Raw genomic sequence first — 18,957 nt, 5'->3', positions numbered from 1 at the left:
GTTTGCATGCAAGGATCAGCTTGCAGGATTGGGACCTAACAGTCTGGGAGTAGGTATAATGACAGGGGCAAGTTAATGAGAGAAAGGTAAGGGAGGTGTCATTTGATTTGTAAAAATCAACAGAATCATAATTTCAATGGTGTTACCTTCTGCAGCATGATGGGCGGAACTCGCTCCCTCCCACTCCCGGCTCCCAACTCCTGTGGTTGATAGAAATTTTGATAATATAATGTCAATTGAAATGAGTTAAGTTGGGCTTCATTCAAAAGCTCTTTCCTCCCACAAACACAATAGTGCTAAACATGACAAACCTAGAACAATTAGGTAAATATATCTTTGAGAAAATGTTTTAAAGTATAATTTTTAAAAAGTTGATTTTTAACACAAGCATGTCAAACATGCAGCCCTTGCAAAGTTAAATTGTGGCCCTCAACTGACAGTGTGTTATCAGCTAATACTTAGAATATGGTATTTTATTAATTTTTTTAATGTTACAGATAAATGGAAGGAGTGCTTCAAGTTGGTTTGCCATCATTGGAAAAAAAAAAAAAAAAAAGCAGTTCAGTGGTACTGATTATCAGCTTTGTTTATTATAACAAAAGAGTTGTAATGAGGGACTGGTTAAGATGTCAGCATCCAGACAGAAATTACTGGAATCCATATGCAAACAGTATGCACAGAATTACATTACATACATTACCAAACAATGAATTACAATCCCAAAGTAATTTGTTACAAAGCCCTTATTTTTACTTTGATCTTAGTCATTTTTAGGCATCAATGGGGACACAAAGAGTATTGACTAGTAATTGGATCTTTGGAGAATACTAGAGCAGAGAACCTGGTTTTAGACAATGATTAGTAGCACCTTACCGTATGTTGGCAGATGTTTTCCAAGAAGCAGACAAACAGAGAAAAACTGCCATTGACAAGGGGTGCATTTACCAATGGCAATTTATCAAGCAGTGTATTGGCTACAAGCTATAAGATATATACCCATAAAATGAATTTGGCAAGGTTGGAGAGGAATTACATCAAGCATCAGGAAAGCGTTGAAGAGCCAGGACATGTGCCAGCTGGAAGACTTCTTTTGCTTTGAAAATAATTTTTAGCTTTAGATTTAAGCAATTATTCTGTGATGATTGCCTAGTAACTCACTGAAATAAAAGTCTGATTCTTTCCTTTTGAAAAGGAAAATGGGTTGTCAAAAGGTTGGCAGTTCATACATACAAATCCCTAGAACATGAGAACAGAGCAATGAAAGTCATTGGGGGGGGGGTTAGTTTGAAGGCCATTACACAGCTTCCAAATACTCTCTCCCGATTTTTCCTGACAACCCCAGAACACTTTCGAATTTCAAACAAAACATTAAGTATGGCTGGGATGACTTCCCCAGAAGTAATCAAGCACCATCTAGACTCACTACGTTTATTAAATGCAAAAAGAGGCAATTTTAAAGCTAGAGGATGAGCTTACTTGCACTGACAACCCATTCATGTATGATGGACTGGAGCTCATGAATATCATGACGAAAGCAGTCTTCAGTGATGAGCTAGCTAAAATTGTCAGTCAAATGGCTACTTTGGGTCATGACTTATATGAAGCCTTCAAAACTCACAGAATTATACAAAGCTCCATCAATCTGTGGGCTCCAATCAAAAAGAATATACTAAAGTTGTGCTCAAATGCAAAGAAGAATGTCAGAGTGAAGGTAGCAGGAACAATTACAGAGCTAACCACAGACTAGTCATTGTTTGTTCTTCTCCTGATCAGGTTGAGATCTCAGCATGATGTTGATCTACATGAAACTTTGAGAAAGTACAAGTTATCCATGGAAACAATTGATATTCCAATGCAATGGAACAATGCCTATGTTCCAGGCCAAAAGAAAACTAATTCACATGCATACTTTTGTTAATCCAGTACCTGATGCATGAGGGTAACTTATGCCAGCCGAGGCCTTTCAGTGTAGCAATCATAAATGGTACACTTGAAGTACAAGCTCTTGAAAAACCAGAAAATGTTAATACCTGCCAAGACTTGGCTGAACACTTCATTATGAGGCTACAGAGAAAATACGGGACCAATGACAAAGTCCACCTTGTGTTTGACATGTATGCAGAGGAATCAATTAAATATATTATCAAAAAGAAGAGATTCCATGGTATTGCACTGTCCTGTACAAAATCATTGACTCCATGAACATCTCCAGTGTCACAATTAAGAAGTCACTGTCTGATACTCCAGTGTAGGACTAGTTAATTGCATACATTGAAGGAAAAAGCTCCAACATGAGAAAAATTGCTCACAGAATTTCATTGTTGCATGGCATAATGAAGCTGCTACCTCTCACTGGTAAGTGGAGTTTCTTCATAATTCCCAGGAGGAGCTGACACTAAAATTATCTTGCATGCCATCATTGCCACAAAGAAAGGTGCTACTAAACTCTAGATCTTTTCACAAGACATAGATGTTCCAATGCTAGACACTACCCAAGACTTCATTAATATTCTGTTGTAGTGCCTGCTGCTGGGGAACTGAATCATTTTATATTCCTCAGAGATGTGTTCCTATCATTTGGACCATTCAAAGCACTACCAGGTTTCCATGCCCTGTCAAGATGTGACACTAAGGAAGGAAGTTATCTTACTGGAAGGCCTTTGATTCAGCCTCCGAAGATTCTCTCCTTGTTCTGAAGGTGCTTGGAATAGCTGAGACAGACACTGATGAGGTAATAAAGGCACTGGAGGCATTCATATGCCAAGTTTACCATATGAAGACCAATATTATGATACTTGTAGAGCTACTTTGGTGGATGTTTTCCAAGAAGTATCTGGATAAAAACTGCCACTGGTAAAGGGTGCATTTATACCTGCTATCAGGAGGGCAAATTATCAAGCAATATAGTGTCTCCAGATGATCAAGCACATCCAAAACTACTCCCCCTGCCCCTAGGGTATGGAAGGGTCTTGCAGGAAGGATTGATCATAGCAGTTATGTGTGAAATACTATGCACTCCTTAAACAATCCTTCAGTTAATAAAATGCTCTTGTGCAAAAACCTGATGCTTACCACTCTACAAATATTTGGCCAGCAGCTCACCTTGCATGAAGATGCGCAAGTGTGCCGTGGATGAGGATCAGTGTGACAACATGTCTAGCAGTGGTGCCCTAGCTGGAAACAACACCGATGATGACTTTGATGAATAAATGTTTTCAGTCCTACGAGGCTAGGTGTCTTCTTGAAGATTTCCAAAGATCAGTCTTTTTTTTTAAGTGGGCAATGCATCCCTATGTTAAAGTATAATTAAAAGTGTTCATTTTTAAACATTTTCTCTAATATATATCTACGTACTTGTTTTAGGTTTGTCATGCTTTATACCATGGTGCTCATGGGAGAAGGGTGTCATTCAAAAGCCCTAACTCAACACATTTCTGACAACATTGTATTATTAAAATTTCCACCAACCAGAAGAGCTGGAGCTGAAGGGGGAGTGGGCAGTGCCACCCCCTATCATGCCACGGAGGGTCACACCACTGAAATTATGATTCTGTAGATTTTTATGAATCAAATGATATCTCCTTTACCTTTCTGTCACTAACTTGCCCACAGAATGACATTTTATTCCATTATGCTTCCAGACTATAAATTAGTAATGTGAAGATTTGCCTAGGCAGTGCGCAGTAGCAGGGTACACATGGAGACTTCGTTTGTGGCATGCTGGTGCACTGTATATTTAACTACCCAGCTTTTCACATGCTAACTCTCCATCTAGATAAGCCCATAGTTACAAGAACTAACTGACCAGCCATATGTTTATTTCTTTGTAAATCTAACGTTTACCTCATTTCAAGAAATGAAGGAACAGATTATATTTTGATTATTTTATTTTGCACCAGTGTTTCTTTGCATTTCAGGATGATCTGAACCATTGCCGTAAAATGTAATATAAAACTGCAAAGCAGCAGACTGTTTTCTATATGTTTAGCTCACACATTTTCTGTTCATTTTATTAATATAGTTATATTGTAAAGTTAAGTGATAAAAAAGCTTTACATGTATTCAAAGAGCAGACCTCAAAAACTTGGCAAATATCTTAGATAATTATTTGCAGTTATTTAACCATGGTATTTACAGTAATCAACGTATTTGCTGGACTAAGTGTGAGGAAGTTGAAGAGGATGCTGAAGATACTAAATCAACCTTATCTATTTATCTTAAATAAAACTGACAACTTTTTAAGAGCCACCATTGTACCACAAAAAAAAATCACATATATTTGTTAATGCAAGCAACTAAAATTATATACAGTATTGAATGGATAAGATGCAAATAAGAAACAGAAAGCAAATATTTTAAAACAAAGATAATGTAGGTATTAACTTAGAACTTAAGTAAGTGAATTGGACACAAGATCAATAGGCATTCCTTCTAAAGCAGAAAAAGGAAAGGATGGAGAAACTGCAATATGCCTCTCTTGCTTACTTCAGCAATTTTAATTTGAGATAGCTTTTATCACTAGCAGAACACATACTAGTTATCTGTAATGTGTAAGTCAGTTTTATAGATAAGGACTTAGTGCCAACAAATAGCGGGAAAACAGCCAAATCAGATGCTAGTTCAGATTTTATATGCTTTACATCTCTGAAGACAGGAACCTTTTGGCAAGTGTGTAGTGTTTCCATCTGTCCATACCAGTGACATTTCAAAATGCATTTATCAATATCAATGAAGCATTGACCTTACCTTAGTGTTTGTAAACTATGCCACTGTGAATTTTAATACTAGAAGTAAAAGGCAAAGTGAGAAATAAATGTATAAAGTATGGTTGATTCCACAGACACACACTGTATGGTGAGCTTTGGTACACAGTCAGCTGTTTTAAAATAGTAGTGTGTAGTGTGTCCCATTTCACGCATAAAGACATCAAAACTTTCTCACAATATAGTTTTGAATGTGCTCAAAGCAGTTTCTTTAAGAGGGAAAGAGCTGCAGACAGGATATATTTTAAAGTATGATTCTACAAGATGATTAGCACATCTCAGAAGGCGGTGAGAGCCCTCAGTACCCACTGAATTCAGTGAGGACTGCGGAGACTCGGCACCTTAATGGAGGAGCTCAGACTCTGAGTTGAAAGCATTATCAGCTAAGTGTGCTTTTTTTTTTCTGACTGCAATAAAGGCACTTTCCCTTTGTTATCCTAATGCAATGTTATATTTTTCAAGTAAAAATAAGACAGACAGTAATTAGATTGAATTTCCAATATGACAAACAATTTATTACAAGGTACACTTTCCCCTCCAATGACATCTTTAAAAATTCAAGCTTGCTCCCAGAATAGCAGCTATAAAAGGAATTAGGAAAAGATAAAACCTGGGGATTATCAATTTTGTATGTTACTGTATAAATATCTCATGGGCAAGTCTCAGGATGCACTCATTTTGGGTGTATATTAATGCAACTGTTCCTTTTTCCTTGATTACATATACATTATGTTCTTTATATTTATAAACTCTGTGTTCAAAGAGTAAAAATTCATACTCTGCAAAAATTAGCTCAGTGGTTAAGTTTTCAAAGCCAATATAGCAGAGTCTGCTTTTAGTGACAGCAGGAAAGAAAAATATTCTAAAGTAGCCTGAAATATGTGGAAAAACCTTAGTGACATATTTTGTTTATTATTCTTTGGATCTTCAGCTTGCTATATTAACTTTATTTATGCTGAACAGATGCCACTGCAATACTCCAGAAACCACAGCCATTTTCTTTTCTTACATGCAATAATTAATATTATAGAGAGATGACTAAGTTATTTTATAGCCTTATAGTTTTTTTCATACTAATTATTTCCTCTTCTTATATTTTAGGTCATCCTGTCATTCCTGCCAACACTAATCAATCATGGGATCTGAAGTTAATACTAGTAAATAAATGAATTTCTTAATCGTCTATGACCATCTATACATGCTTCACCATCACAAATCTTATCAGTTTTATGGCATCAAGGAGACAGTGACCTTCATTTCCACAACATGCCTGTTATCATTGGACAAGGTGGTTACGAAGTTATCACTCATTTTCAGGAAGAAAGTCTTTGTGCTTCTTTGGCATTCATCATTTGACAAATGCAAGTATTTGTTTTATCAAGTGACCAGCTCTTACTGAAGTTAAAAACAGCATCTGTGGTATCCTTAAGGGCCCATTACTTTTCTGAAGACTTGAGCTAAAATGAAGGACATGCCACTCAAAATTCATTTTCTACTTGGCCTAGCTATCACTGCATTTGTACAAGCTGTAGATAAAAAGGTAGACTGCCCTCAGTCATGTACCTGTGAGATCAGACCTTGGTTTACCCCAAGATCCATATACATGGAAGCTCCAACAGTGGACTGTAATGATTTAGGCCTTGTTAATTTCCCAACGAGACTGCCTGCTGACACACAGGTTCTACTTCTACAGACAAACAACATTGCAAAAATTGAACACTCAGTAGACTTCCCAGTGAACCTTACTGGTATTGATTTATCTCAAAACAATTTATCCTCAGTGATCAGTATTAACCTTAGAAAGATGCCACAGCTTCTTTCGGTGTACCTTGAAGAAAACAAACTTACTGAGCTGCCTGAAGAATGTCTGTCTGGACTGAACAATTTACAAGAACTCTACATTAATCACAACTTGCTTTCCACAATTGCATCAGGAGCTTTTATAGGCCTTGATAATCTTCTCAGGCTTCATCTCAATTCAAATAGCCTACAGATGATCAACAGTAAGTGGTTTGAAGCTATTCCTAACCTTGAGATTCTCATGATTGGAGAAAATCCGATCATCAAAATCGAAGAAATGAACTTTAAGCCTCTTATCAATCTGCGCAGCCTGGTTTTAGCAGGCATAAATCTCACTCAAATACCTGATAATGCTTTGGTTGGCCTTGACAATTTAGAAAGCATCTCATTTTATGACAATAGATTTGTTAAAGTGCCCCATGTTGCTCTTCAAAAGGTTACAAATCTCAAATTTTTGGATCTAAATAAGAATCCTATTAACAGAATACGAAGAGGAGATTTTAGCAATATGCTGCACCTAAAAGAATTGGGAATTAATAACATGCCTGAACTAATTTCTCTAGATAGTCTTGCTGTTGACAATTTGCCAGATTTAAGAAAAATAGAAGCTACCAATAACCCCAGATTATCATACATCCATCCAAATGCTTTCTATAAACTTCCCAAGCTAGAATCACTCATGCTCAATAGTAATGCACTTAGTGCCCTGTACCGTAATACAATAGACTCTTTACCTAACCTCAAGGAAGTCAGTATACACAGCAATCCAATCAGATGTGATTGTGTCATCCGCTGGATTAACATGAATAAAACCAACATTCGATTCATGGAGCCAGATTCATTATTTTGTGTGGATCCTCCAGAATTTCAAGGCCAGAATGTGAGGCAAGTACACTTTAGGGAAATGATGGAAATCTGCCTCCCACTGATAGCACCTGAAAGTTTTCCTTCAACTCTGGATTTAGAAACTGGCAGCTATGTTTCCTTACACTGCAGAGCAACAGCAGAACCAGAACCTGAAATATACTGGATAACACCATCAGGTCACAAACTTTTGCCTAATACGGTTATTGATAAATACTTTGTCCATTCTGAAGGAACATTAGACATAAGTAATGTTACACAAAAAGAAAGTGGACTATATACATGCATAGCAACTAATCTAGTTGGAGCAGATTTAAAATCAGTTATGATTAAAGTGGATGGTTCCTTCCCCCAAGACAGCAATGGATCTTTGAATATTAAAATAAAAGAAGTGCAATCTAATTCGATTCTGGTGTCTTGGAAAGCAAGATCTAAAATTCTGAAATCCAGCATTAGATGGACTGCATTTCAGAAGACCGAAAACTCTCAGACTGCACAGAGTGTTCGAATTCCATCTGATATAAAGGTATATAATCTTACTCATCTAAATCCATCAACTGAATATGAAATTTGTATAGACATTCCCACCATCTACCAGCAGAATAAAAAACAATGTGTCAATGTCACCACAAAAGGATTGGATCTTGCAGTGAAAGATTATGAAAAGACCAACATAATAGAATTCCTTGCCTGCCTTGGAGTTCTCTTGGGAGTCATCTGTGTGATATATCTCTACAGTTGCATCTCACGAGAAATTAACTGCAATGCAGGACACAGCTATTTAAGGAATTACCTGAAGAAACAATCCTTTTCACTCAATGAGCTTTATCCTCCTCTTATCAGTCTTTGGGACACTGGCAAAGAGAAAAGCACATCACTGGAAGTAAAAGCAACTGTGATAGGAGTACCAACGAATATGTCATGAAACACCAGTGTAAACACCAACGTTGAAAAAGCACAAGACTGCAGCTGTGCTAAATAAAAAGGCAAAAAAAAGTATTACTCTTTAGAAATCAGAAGTCTGGGCATTACTGCTGGTGTTGACAAATGGGAATATGTACCGATTCCGCATAAAAAGGATTTTTAACTAACTGGCTTCTAAGGGTATTGGTCCAACCAAATACAATTACTCCATTTTTTAGAACTTCCATGTGACTTTTCAGTCTGGAATACAGTGCAAGTAGCCAAGAACATTTTCTGTATTTTTTTTTTAATTAAGTAATAGTAGAACTGAGCAATACCTCCTCCTGTGCTGTATTACACACACTAGCAGCGTGTTTTTGCAATGACCAGATAAACTAGAATTGACACGTGGTGTAATGAAATGGACAAATTCTGTAGAGTAGACACAGTGAGTATGTGAAACATTTTTTATGAGGAAAAATACATTTTTGATTAAAATCAAAAGAGTTTTTGGCTTGTTTGTTTCTTAAAAAAAGAGAATCCGTCTGGGGGCTCCTCTTTGACAATAAACAAATTCATTTTAATGTCTTATAAACTCTCTCTCTATAAATCTCTTTATATATTTTCCAGTTGAAATGCAGGTTTGACTGCATAGGAAATTTTTGCTGTTTTTTAGGCTGTATAACTGAAATAAACAACACAATAAATACTAATATAAAGTAGTTATCCATACGGTTAAGTAATAACTATATATATTTACCTGTTGGTCATTAAAACACACACAGACACACACACACAGACACACACACCCCTCTTCATCTTCAAGGAGAAACAAACAGGGACCTACTGCTGTCAGCGAATTAGATTTATTTTTTTACTTGGTGTTTGAAGATTGGATTTAATTATTAGACTCAAATAACGTAAATCCAATACTTTGGCTGCAATAAAAAGGCCAATGTAATGATTAACAGTGCCTAATGTTTATGTTGCTTGGTACACAGACTCGCACAATTTTTAACAGAACTGTCGACATTTAGGATCTCTCTGTGGGATCAGAATTCTGTTCTGATACAACAGCAACCATCGCCAATAAAGGGTTTATTAATCTCTCCAGCTTTGAAGATGTGACATGCAAATAACTGAATGATGTACTGAAATAAAATGAATGCTTGATCCCACTCACAATGACCTTCATGGCAAAATTCCCCTTGTATTCATTGGGAGTAAGGCTGGGCCTTGAAACAGCAAATGGACACTGTTGCTGACTCTAAATTTAAATCCTAATTCTGTTGGAGTAAATCTGACTATTCCTGGATTCAGTGGAAAAAGTAGTCCAAAACTGAAGTATGACATGCTAAAGGAGTGTTGACATCCAGGTGGTAGAAGACAGATGAAGAAGCTATCAGCAAAATTGCTACCTTACTCCAGTTAGTAGTTGTGTATACGAATACAGAGAACTAAGTCAGAAGGAAACATGGAGTTTCCATTTAGGGAATGAAAAGTGTACATTTAGAGAATTAAAAATTATTAAAATAACATGTAAGTATTTTGCATATGAAACAAAAAATAGACAGAAAGCATTTTGGTTTTTACTATGCTTTAATATTTTAAAGTATTGTAATCAAATACTTTAATAGATTTTATCTTTCCAAACTCATCTGAAATAAACATTTCTCTGAAATTATTGGCAGCATTTGTGTAGGTCAGAACCCTAACTTTGAAATTCTCAAGTGCTTTCATGTTCATCTTTTTGTGTGTCCACTTGCAAACAGACATTTAACATTTCCACTTATTCATGGCCTGCTGCATAATGCCATTGGCCTGTAAGCATTCCTAATACAGAAAAATCATCTCATTTGATATATTACTAATGAATAACTTGCTTTCAAGTTAAAGTTGACACTTTCTGATTAAATCCTAGTTATTTCTGACCATGTGCAAGTTATTTTCAGAAAGATGTTTAAAACTAGAAAGGAGAACATGCCAGTACTAATTTTAAAATATCCCAAATTTGGATCTTTATAAATTCAATATGTTTTGCTGAACACAAATTTTACAAACCTGATGAATCACTATCACACACAGGCTGGCATCAGAATTTATCAGCTAGACATGCTCATACATCATAAGAGATTTCAGAACCTTGGACAGAGCTTTTAGAGCCAAGCTATTTATCAAAAACACAGGAGCTGAAATATGACCTATTACAATGCAAGTACTGTATAGGTCAGCAAGAGCTTGCTCATGTATCTTGTATGTTAATCTTTGGAATCTAGCTACATTTAGAACCTGTTACTGATATAGCTCAGAGGTGAGAATCTCATTTGTTTCAAACAACAGTAAGTCAGCACAATGGTATGAAATAGCACACTAAATGAAAACTTAATGGTAAGCACTGAAATGAAAAAAATATTTTTGTTTCAGCTGAATAAATACAGCTGTTCATACCAAATCATCATGCTATTTATTTAAAAATCTAGTCTTGACTTTCTATTAGTGAAGAAAATATGTTTGTTTGGCTAGCTAGGAGGGCATTCATTCTCTCCTATAACCCTGATACCTGACGTATATAATACCTAAATCTTGGTCAAAAGCACACCAATCATTTTATATGAAAATATACTTAAACATTTAAATTAGAGATTGATAACTCTATTGCTAGCTGTTCAGATGGAAAATATTCCATGTCTCTTGTGAGACGGAGAAATTCATTACAATAAAGTGGCTCTGCCAGTCACCTCCCACGTGACCCTAAGCAAGTCACTTCACCACTCCACATCTCATTTTTCCCAGTTCTAATGAACTTTACCTTCCACTGAAAAGCACTTTGATGTCTACCAACAAAAAGTACTATGTGATAGTTAAGTGTTATTTTTAAATAGGGCAAGGTACGATCCTTAAATAAGCATATATCCATTCACCTGAATGTGAGTATTACCTGCATAAAGACTATGAGATTTGTCCATTAGATCCGTGATTCTAAAGCTGGGATCTATGGACCACAAGAGACCTGGGGAATTCTTTGTGGTGATCTGTAGAATTAAATGTTTTGAGAACCAAGCAAGAGGAAGGAGGGGTTGGGAGCAGGGATGTCCCATGAAAGATCTCTCTCTTGTGATTTGATCTGCAGAATGAAAAGTTTAAAGAACCCCAGCTTTTGATTGTAACTTTTAGGGTTTACTAGTAGGAAACAACTGAGACTGGTTGATTTAGACACTAAAGATAATAACTATATTCCTTTACACAGGTATCATAAATTTCAATATCATAGTTTTGTAGGATTCCATCAGAGTGCAAATTTGCTTTAGTCTGAGATTTTCCTGAAACTGACAGGAAAGTGAGTAAGTAGAGTCATATTTTCTTTGATGAAATTCTGTTTACCATAGACATTAAATGGGAAAATCTTTTGGAGATGGGATCATTTAAAAACTTTTATCTGATCTTAATGTTTATATTTACTCACTAGAAGTTTGTTTCAGGTTTTTATTACATAGGCTACATTTTTTCTCAGATCACATTTCTTGGATTAGTTCTGGTTAAGATGGTGACAGAGCTATATGTATGAACTACTCAACAGCAATGAAACGAAAAAAGGCTGGGCTCAGAATGAGAATGTTACAACCCCATAACTAAGGATGTGCAAAAACCACATTGTCACGTAACTGCACAGTACAGGCACACAGTTGTGCATATAAGCATAAGATGAAGCATGATGAGCATAACAGGGATCTAAGGCAATCCACACCTGCATTAAAGAGAGCACTGCTGCACAGCCATCAAGTTACTTCTACTCAGAAACAGAAGTCAGACCAAACAGGTGGGGCATGTTGATAAGCGCCTCATTTTGATGTGAAGGATTGCACTTAAACCCATATCTCCTCAGATGCACCCATTCTCACATCCCAAGATCGCCACTGACTTCAATAGATCAGGATTTCACTCCAGCAGATGCACTCCCCATACTTTAAAAAGTTTCCAGTTCAGAGCATAGGTATGTAGTACATAGAAGGTGCCCAGTGAGCCCGTAACTACATTATAAACAATAGTACATTCTCCACTAACAATTTTGACAAAATGGTATTGTGGTATATATCTGCGCTTTAAGTGTAAATTCATTAGCTTTCCTGAATGTCTGAATTAAAAAAGAAAAATTAGTAAGCAAGGAAATTAAAAATTACATTTACATTTCTCAGACAAGGTATGGACTCTCACCCAAAGAGCAACCACAACTTTCCTCTATTCCAGCAGACACAACGCAAGTGACCTGAGCTGACAAAGCTAACACAATACAAATACACAAGTTAACACCACTAAAGCAAAAAGACATAATATTTGGAGGTCGCATTTATTCTTCCATCAATTTCCAAACCATGATGAGTGTGTGCGTGCACGCCCACACACACAAATATAAATTAGCCAAGAAATTATTTACACCACACTTGCAGTTAACTCCTTTAAGAACTAAATTAACAAAAAATCTTGAAAAGGCATTCATTAAGGAGATTCCTATGGTGCCATTATAAATCATATAGTCATTGGCCTACATACATTGCCTTATCTCCTCAAACTTTCACTTACATATGGTTGCATTGGGCATATTTTTATAAGATTAACTTTAAAAACTCCTATATAACATTTTCCTCTTTAGGCCACTACTACGTTGCTCTAAGTCCAATGTTGCAGTTAAAGTTGTGGCTGGTTGAGTGAGAGTCATCTTGTTTAAGTAGTGAAAGCTTTATTTGTAAATTCCTAGTTTCTATCACTATTAATATGATTAATTATTTATCTTACCAGAGTGCCTAGAAATCCTAGTCATGAACCAGGACTCCATTGTGCTGGGAGCTGTACAAACACACAACAAATGGTTGTTTTTAACTCAAATGCTCATGAGATAGTATATGCTTAAAATCACCTGAAACTTCAACTCAAAAGCAAAAGTTTTTGGCTGGCTGTTTTTTAATTTTTTAAAAATATTTCTAACCTAGGACTGAGGGAAACAGGAAATGTTATTCGGAGGTGGGAGCAGGCTATTTAACGAATGCCTCCTTCATAAGATTTGCAGGCATAAAGGTCTATTCTTGCATGATACGCAGGAGTGAAGCTTCTCTCCTGCAGATTTTAGAGGGTGCACACTTTGTAGTAGCCTTATATGGCCTACAGAAAGGGGAGAGCAAGAGGATTATGGGGAACAGCCAATCAGGGTGTTGCTCATGCCCCTCCTGTGACTCTCCTCTTTCTCCACATGCAGTCCCCTAATAGGATGTAGACAGAAATACAGCTCCATGTGAGTAAGTGTACCAGCCACAGAATGTCCTGAAGGGGCTCACTGTGCCCCCATTACCAACCCTTCAACCTGGCTGCATTAGGAAGCTTGTCAAGACCCCTAAACAAACTGGAGCGGCTGGTGGAAGTCTTGTGCTGTCCTGCATGGAAATTGATGAGGGTCCCTCCCCAGACCCACATGCCTGCGATTTCCAGTGCTCAACCAAACCCTCCTGTCTCCCTGAAAGTCTTAGGAAGCTTCTAAGCTCCCAAAATAAAATGACATCACTGGCCAGCTGATGAACATAAGTAGAATAGGCTGTCTCCCGATGATCCTGTTTAGGCTTGTCAGGGATCTGATGACACTATTTATGTTTGTCAGGATCTGCCATGCCTAATAAGGGTCTGAATCATTAAAGGTGTTTTTTGTTGCTAAACCTAATGAGGCTTGGTTCAATAACCACACTGAGGCTCACAGCAGGGCAGTGGGGTGCTGCAGAACTTTCCAAGGTCATAGGCATTCACCAAAGGACCTGCAAAAGGGGAGCATTGCCCCACTCAACCACCACCCTATGCTCTTTTCAATTATATACACCTGCTCCCATTCCCATTACTGCTGCTCTCCCTCCTCCACCACTTTCCCCACACAACTGGACTCACCTATAGCCACCTTCACCAATGTCCTTCCCTTCCAAGCTCCAAGATTTTCCATCACCTAACACACTTCCTACAGTCTACCTAAGTTGTATAGGAAGTGAGCACACTAGAAGGCCCTGAGGTTCTTGGGGCTAGTGGGGGGACTCAAAAAGGGAGTAAGGAACCTCAAAGCAGAGAAAGGAGGCAGTGTAAAAGGCAATCACACTAGCTACTTAAATTTCAGCTTCTCAAGGATAGAGAATAGAATTGCTTTACACACACCTTTGCTTCTAAAAAAAATTTAGAGTTTAGAATGCAATATCATAAAATCAGTCTTACCTGACTTTTCACTTACGTGAAATGGTCCCTGTCAAATGGATGAATTCAATAAAATTAATTTTAAATGTCTTCTACTTTCTGTTCTGAAACTAAAATCTGCCAAAAAAGTATTAGAAAAAACTTTCTATTAAATTACACTTTTTGAGTGTCTTAATTTTTAGAGAGATTAACTGATTAACTTCAATTTACATTTTAAGGATTTTTGCTATCTGGCGAAGGCCTACATATCCCCCCTGCCTTTTATTAAATGAAAGCTTAGCTGTTCAGCGCAAATTTGTGCTATTTTAAACTCATCCAAAATTACAATCCAGTCTGATGTTACTATTTAAAATCTTACTAATAAATCCTTATCTGTATTGTGTAGCCCTTAAAGTTTAGTCAATTCTAATCTTTGGTCATATCTATTAGATCTTGATGAAGTGAATCCAGTACATTAGATTTATCTACTTCCATCTATCTACCTTTTTGTCTGTCTCCACCCACTTCCTCCCGGCTTCTTCTGTAAGGTGGCAAATCAAATTTGAGAATGTTTTGTACTCTGGTGTACACCTCTATTTACGGTGTCTTATATCAAGAGCCTCCGGCTTAATTTAGCTTCAGATATAATCCACCAATTTTCAGGCCAGTATTTCTTTGTTTGTGGATTTTAGGTGAAGGGGGGCACAATCAGTTTTATTGTGGAAATTCAGTGGCAATCTTAACTCTACAGTGGTTGTTGTTACATCATGATGAATGCCTTACTTAATATTTACCCAAGGATTTTGTGTAATATACTCTAAACGGTTCCAGTTCATGACTTTTTTGAGTTTCATGAAATTATATTCCTGAGTTCCTCAGTGCACAGAGAGTGACTCAGATAGTACTTGGGAATGCACAGCTTCCAAATTGCCACAGCAAAAGAAAAGGCAGAATAAGCGACATGGACCAGCAAACTACTGAGTAAATTGTGTCTTCAGTATAAGTCTACATTATGTGACCAGAAACTGCATAGTTAATGACACAAATTCAGAACTTTCCAGAGAATTATCTACATTTTAATACTACATTATGGTTTCAACACTTCAAAGTTTTCTTGTCTTATTTTCTACCTAATCTTGCTCTAACTAGCATATTTATTCTGTACACTGTAAGCACAAACCACTACATAGTTATATTTCATTTTTTCAAAGATGGGAAATGGTATTATGTTACACAACTTTGCTTCTTTTTTGAAATAGTTATCATTCAGGAATCCAATGCATTAAAGCCACTGTTTATTGTAGTTTCAAGCTAGTAAATACAGAAGCTGAGTAGGATTTGAAATTGATTTTCCTTATCTTCCTATTTGAATATCTTCAGTACCAGTAGAGTAAACCTCACTTTGGAATGTGGTACCAACTACAGAAGATGTTAAGGCAGTAGCTGGTTTTAAGATATCAGAAATGGCATTATCAAAGACATAAGACTGAAAAGTCTTGTTGATGCAGTTTTTCAATAGAACACCAATAATACCTGAGTTCTTTCTGTTGGGCTGATATTACTATGTTGATGAAGACTGTGTTCTGTTTATATAAGGTTTAAACTCTAACTTCCTGGTAGCTGCATTTCACATCAGAACTCTGGCATACATTTGGGCAAACACTGCTTAAATACTAGTAAACATCTCACATATATTTTAGTTTAGGTAACTGCCAAATGCAGCCAAAATATAACTCCAGTTATTACACAAAAGCCTTGGATTAGATAAAAATACACCCAACAGACTGATGAAAAGGGCACCTAAATATATGTTTAAGTCATTCTTAACAACATATTTTTCCATTACTCACAAATTGTAAATGATCTTTATTAATAAAAGAATGAGTCAGTAGATGGGAAAACACACTTCTGTTTCCCAAGACATGATTTTCTGGTCTCTCAGATGACTCCGACTAAGAATAGGGTTTTTAACATTTTTACATTTTAAAAAGTAGATAACTATTAATTTGATAAACCAGAGTGGGCCAACAGTTAGCCAAGGACTAGAGTGTGACAATATGATCTGATCTGTTCTACTGCCCCTAGAGCAGCCTGGGAGCAAGACTGAGAATCTTAATCTCCCCCCCAGTTTCCCTGCTGTTCCAGGGAGGGAGTAAACTGTGCTGGGTATTCACTGTCCGGTGTGTTAGGAGGATGGGTGAAAGGGGGCGGAAGTGGGGGTGGAGCCAAAGCTCTGATCGTGATCAGGAGCAGCGCCAGGGTTTTTGCCGCCCTAGGCGGCAGCGCTCCTCCACAGTAATCAGCGGCAGCTCCTCCTCTGAAGCTGCGTTCTCGGTGACGGGGGTCCTTCCACTCCGGGTCTTCGGGGCACTTCGGCAGCGGGTCCCAGAGCGAGTGAAGGACCCGCCGTCGAATTGCCGCCAAAGACCCAGAGCGGAAGAAGCCCCTTGCCGCCGAAATTCTGCAGAGGGCAGCAAAATGCCGCCCCCCACATCCTGCCGCCCTAGGCAACCACCTAGGGTCACCTAGTGGAAGTGCCTGCCCTGGTCATGATCTGCAAAGACCATTGTCCCATCCCATCGCTTTGACGATGTCACGTCTCTCATTGCATCCCTCCACTGCCTCCTTCTTCTTTGCCATATTCTAAGCTACTTGTCTTCACTGTCAAGGTATGACCCTACCTAACATCTCTCATTCAGTATTGAAAGGTTGACTCCCACCTCCAATCAGCCAATGATGCCAGTGTGCATTGCCCACTTGTTAAGTTTTCAAACAAGCACCTTCGTGTTCTTCCATGCTGCCTCTTATGCATTGGAGGCTTTCCTCATAAACACCTGCAAAACTAATGGATTATCCTCCTTAAAATCCCTGCTTAAAACTTTCCTTTCCCATTATGCCAACAAAAAAAAAAACTTGACAATGGCTAAGATAAAGATGTGCTGAGATCACAGCCTATCATGTTGATATAGTCTCACTGCTTCCTTGTAACTCCCTGTTGGTTTATATCCACCTGTTGTCTCTTGTCTTATACTTAGAGTATAATCTCTTTAGGGCAAAGGTTGTCATTTTGTTCTGTGTTTGTACAGCACCTAGCACAATGAGGTCCTGACCAAAACTAGGGCTCCTAAGCACTATGGTAATACAAATAATAATACTAATAAACAACATTCCCTGCTGCTTCCTCCCAATTGCTTCCCCTCCCCTTTCCCCACACTGCACAGCCTGCTTTCCCTTTAAGAAGGGGCTTTAAAAGTTTGGCTTTTTAATGTTGTTCAGTACCCTGTTACAGTATGACTGAAACTGTTCTAGTTAAAAGAAAATTGCTTTATAGACTAATACAATATATATGAATATATGCCCAATTTCAAAGCCCTAGTTCCCCTCTGGGAACCTATCCTTTACTCACCATGTGCAAATATTATTAGTATCATCAATGAAATATTTCATTATATCCTCTAGTATGCAAAACATATTGCTCTGCTGCAAATGCTGTAAAGAAAGCATCTTTGACAACCACCCTGCATCCTGAGAGAGGATGAAACTGGAGGTAAGACAAAGGATTGATAGTAGGGAAACCTATGTTTACCCATCAGTAAAATGGGGCATTATTATATGACAATTATACTTTTCTACCACACAGGGATGCTGTGAACCTTAGTCTACTAATATTTGTGAGACACTCAGCTGCAGTGGGAATGGTTTCAATAAAATAGTTTAACAACAGCCATCATCACTAAAGATTGAAATGTAATTTTTTGAAAGCAATACAAAGAAATCTCTCTAAAACACAGTCACTTCTATTTACTCAAGAGAAGTCTGAATGCATTGTTTGATGCTGTCATTCATAATTATTACTTATAGTGCTATAGGTGTTCATGGCAATTTATTGACAAACAAAATAAGGCTACTCCTGCAATGAGGAACATTAAGTATAAATTAATCTAGTTTAATGATCAATATTTCTGTTGCTCTTATGCTTTCTGCAGAAGGATATAGGAAATGGATTTTGCCATATCAAGCCCAGTGGCCTTCCTCTGGCATTGGTTCAATGCCTCAGAGGAAGACAAAAATCCCACAATGCATCTGACCAACTGATTCCTGCAACCAGATGGTGCCCTGAAGCAATACATTTGATTACTCTTATCTTAGCTTACATGTCTACAAAGTTATTTTTATTTTAAAACTATCCAGTTGCAACATCTGACACTAAAACCTTGTGCATATTCCACAAACTGACTAAATGCTGTGTGAAGAAGTGTTTTTATTTGGTTGAAATTTTTCTGGCATTAACTTCATTGAGTGACTTCTTATTCTCTAACTCTATAAAACAGTGTGAAAAGAGTAAATAAAATGTATGTGATTACATTCTATTCATGAGTAAAAATCTGCTAGAATTCTCATGCTATCACCAGGAAATGCATAATGCAAAATA

The 18,957-nt window shown here is 37.3% G+C and overlaps 2 protein-coding genes across 8 annotated transcripts in view; one reads left to right on the top strand and one right to left on the bottom strand.

Annotated features, from left to right (window-relative positions):
• LRRN3 (leucine rich repeat neuronal 3) overlaps window positions 1–8,839 on the top strand; it is a 54,957-nt gene extending 46,118 nt beyond the window's left edge. The window contains exon 2 of the mRNA XM_054024206.1: window positions 5,865–8,839. Within this exon, the coding sequence (XP_053880181.1) occupies window positions 6,226–8,352 (2,127 nt within the window). The 5' untranslated portion in view covers window positions 5,865–6,225 and the 3' untranslated portion in view covers window positions 8,353–8,839. The remainder of the gene's footprint in view (window positions 1–5,864) is intronic.
• IMMP2L (inner mitochondrial membrane peptidase subunit 2) overlaps window positions 1–18,957 on the bottom strand; it is an 858,170-nt gene that overhangs the window by 425,176 nt on the left and 414,037 nt on the right. The window lies entirely within an intron of this gene.

Source organism: Malaclemys terrapin, chromosome 1 (genome assembly GCF_027887155.1).
Source record: "Malaclemys terrapin pileata isolate rMalTer1 chromosome 1, rMalTer1.hap1, whole genome shotgun sequence".
In the NCBI taxonomy this organism is placed as follows: domain Eukaryota; kingdom Metazoa; phylum Chordata; order Testudines; family Emydidae; genus Malaclemys; species Malaclemys terrapin.
Note: the sequence above shows the minus strand (reverse complement) of the source record. Positions and strands in the feature narration are given on the sequence as shown.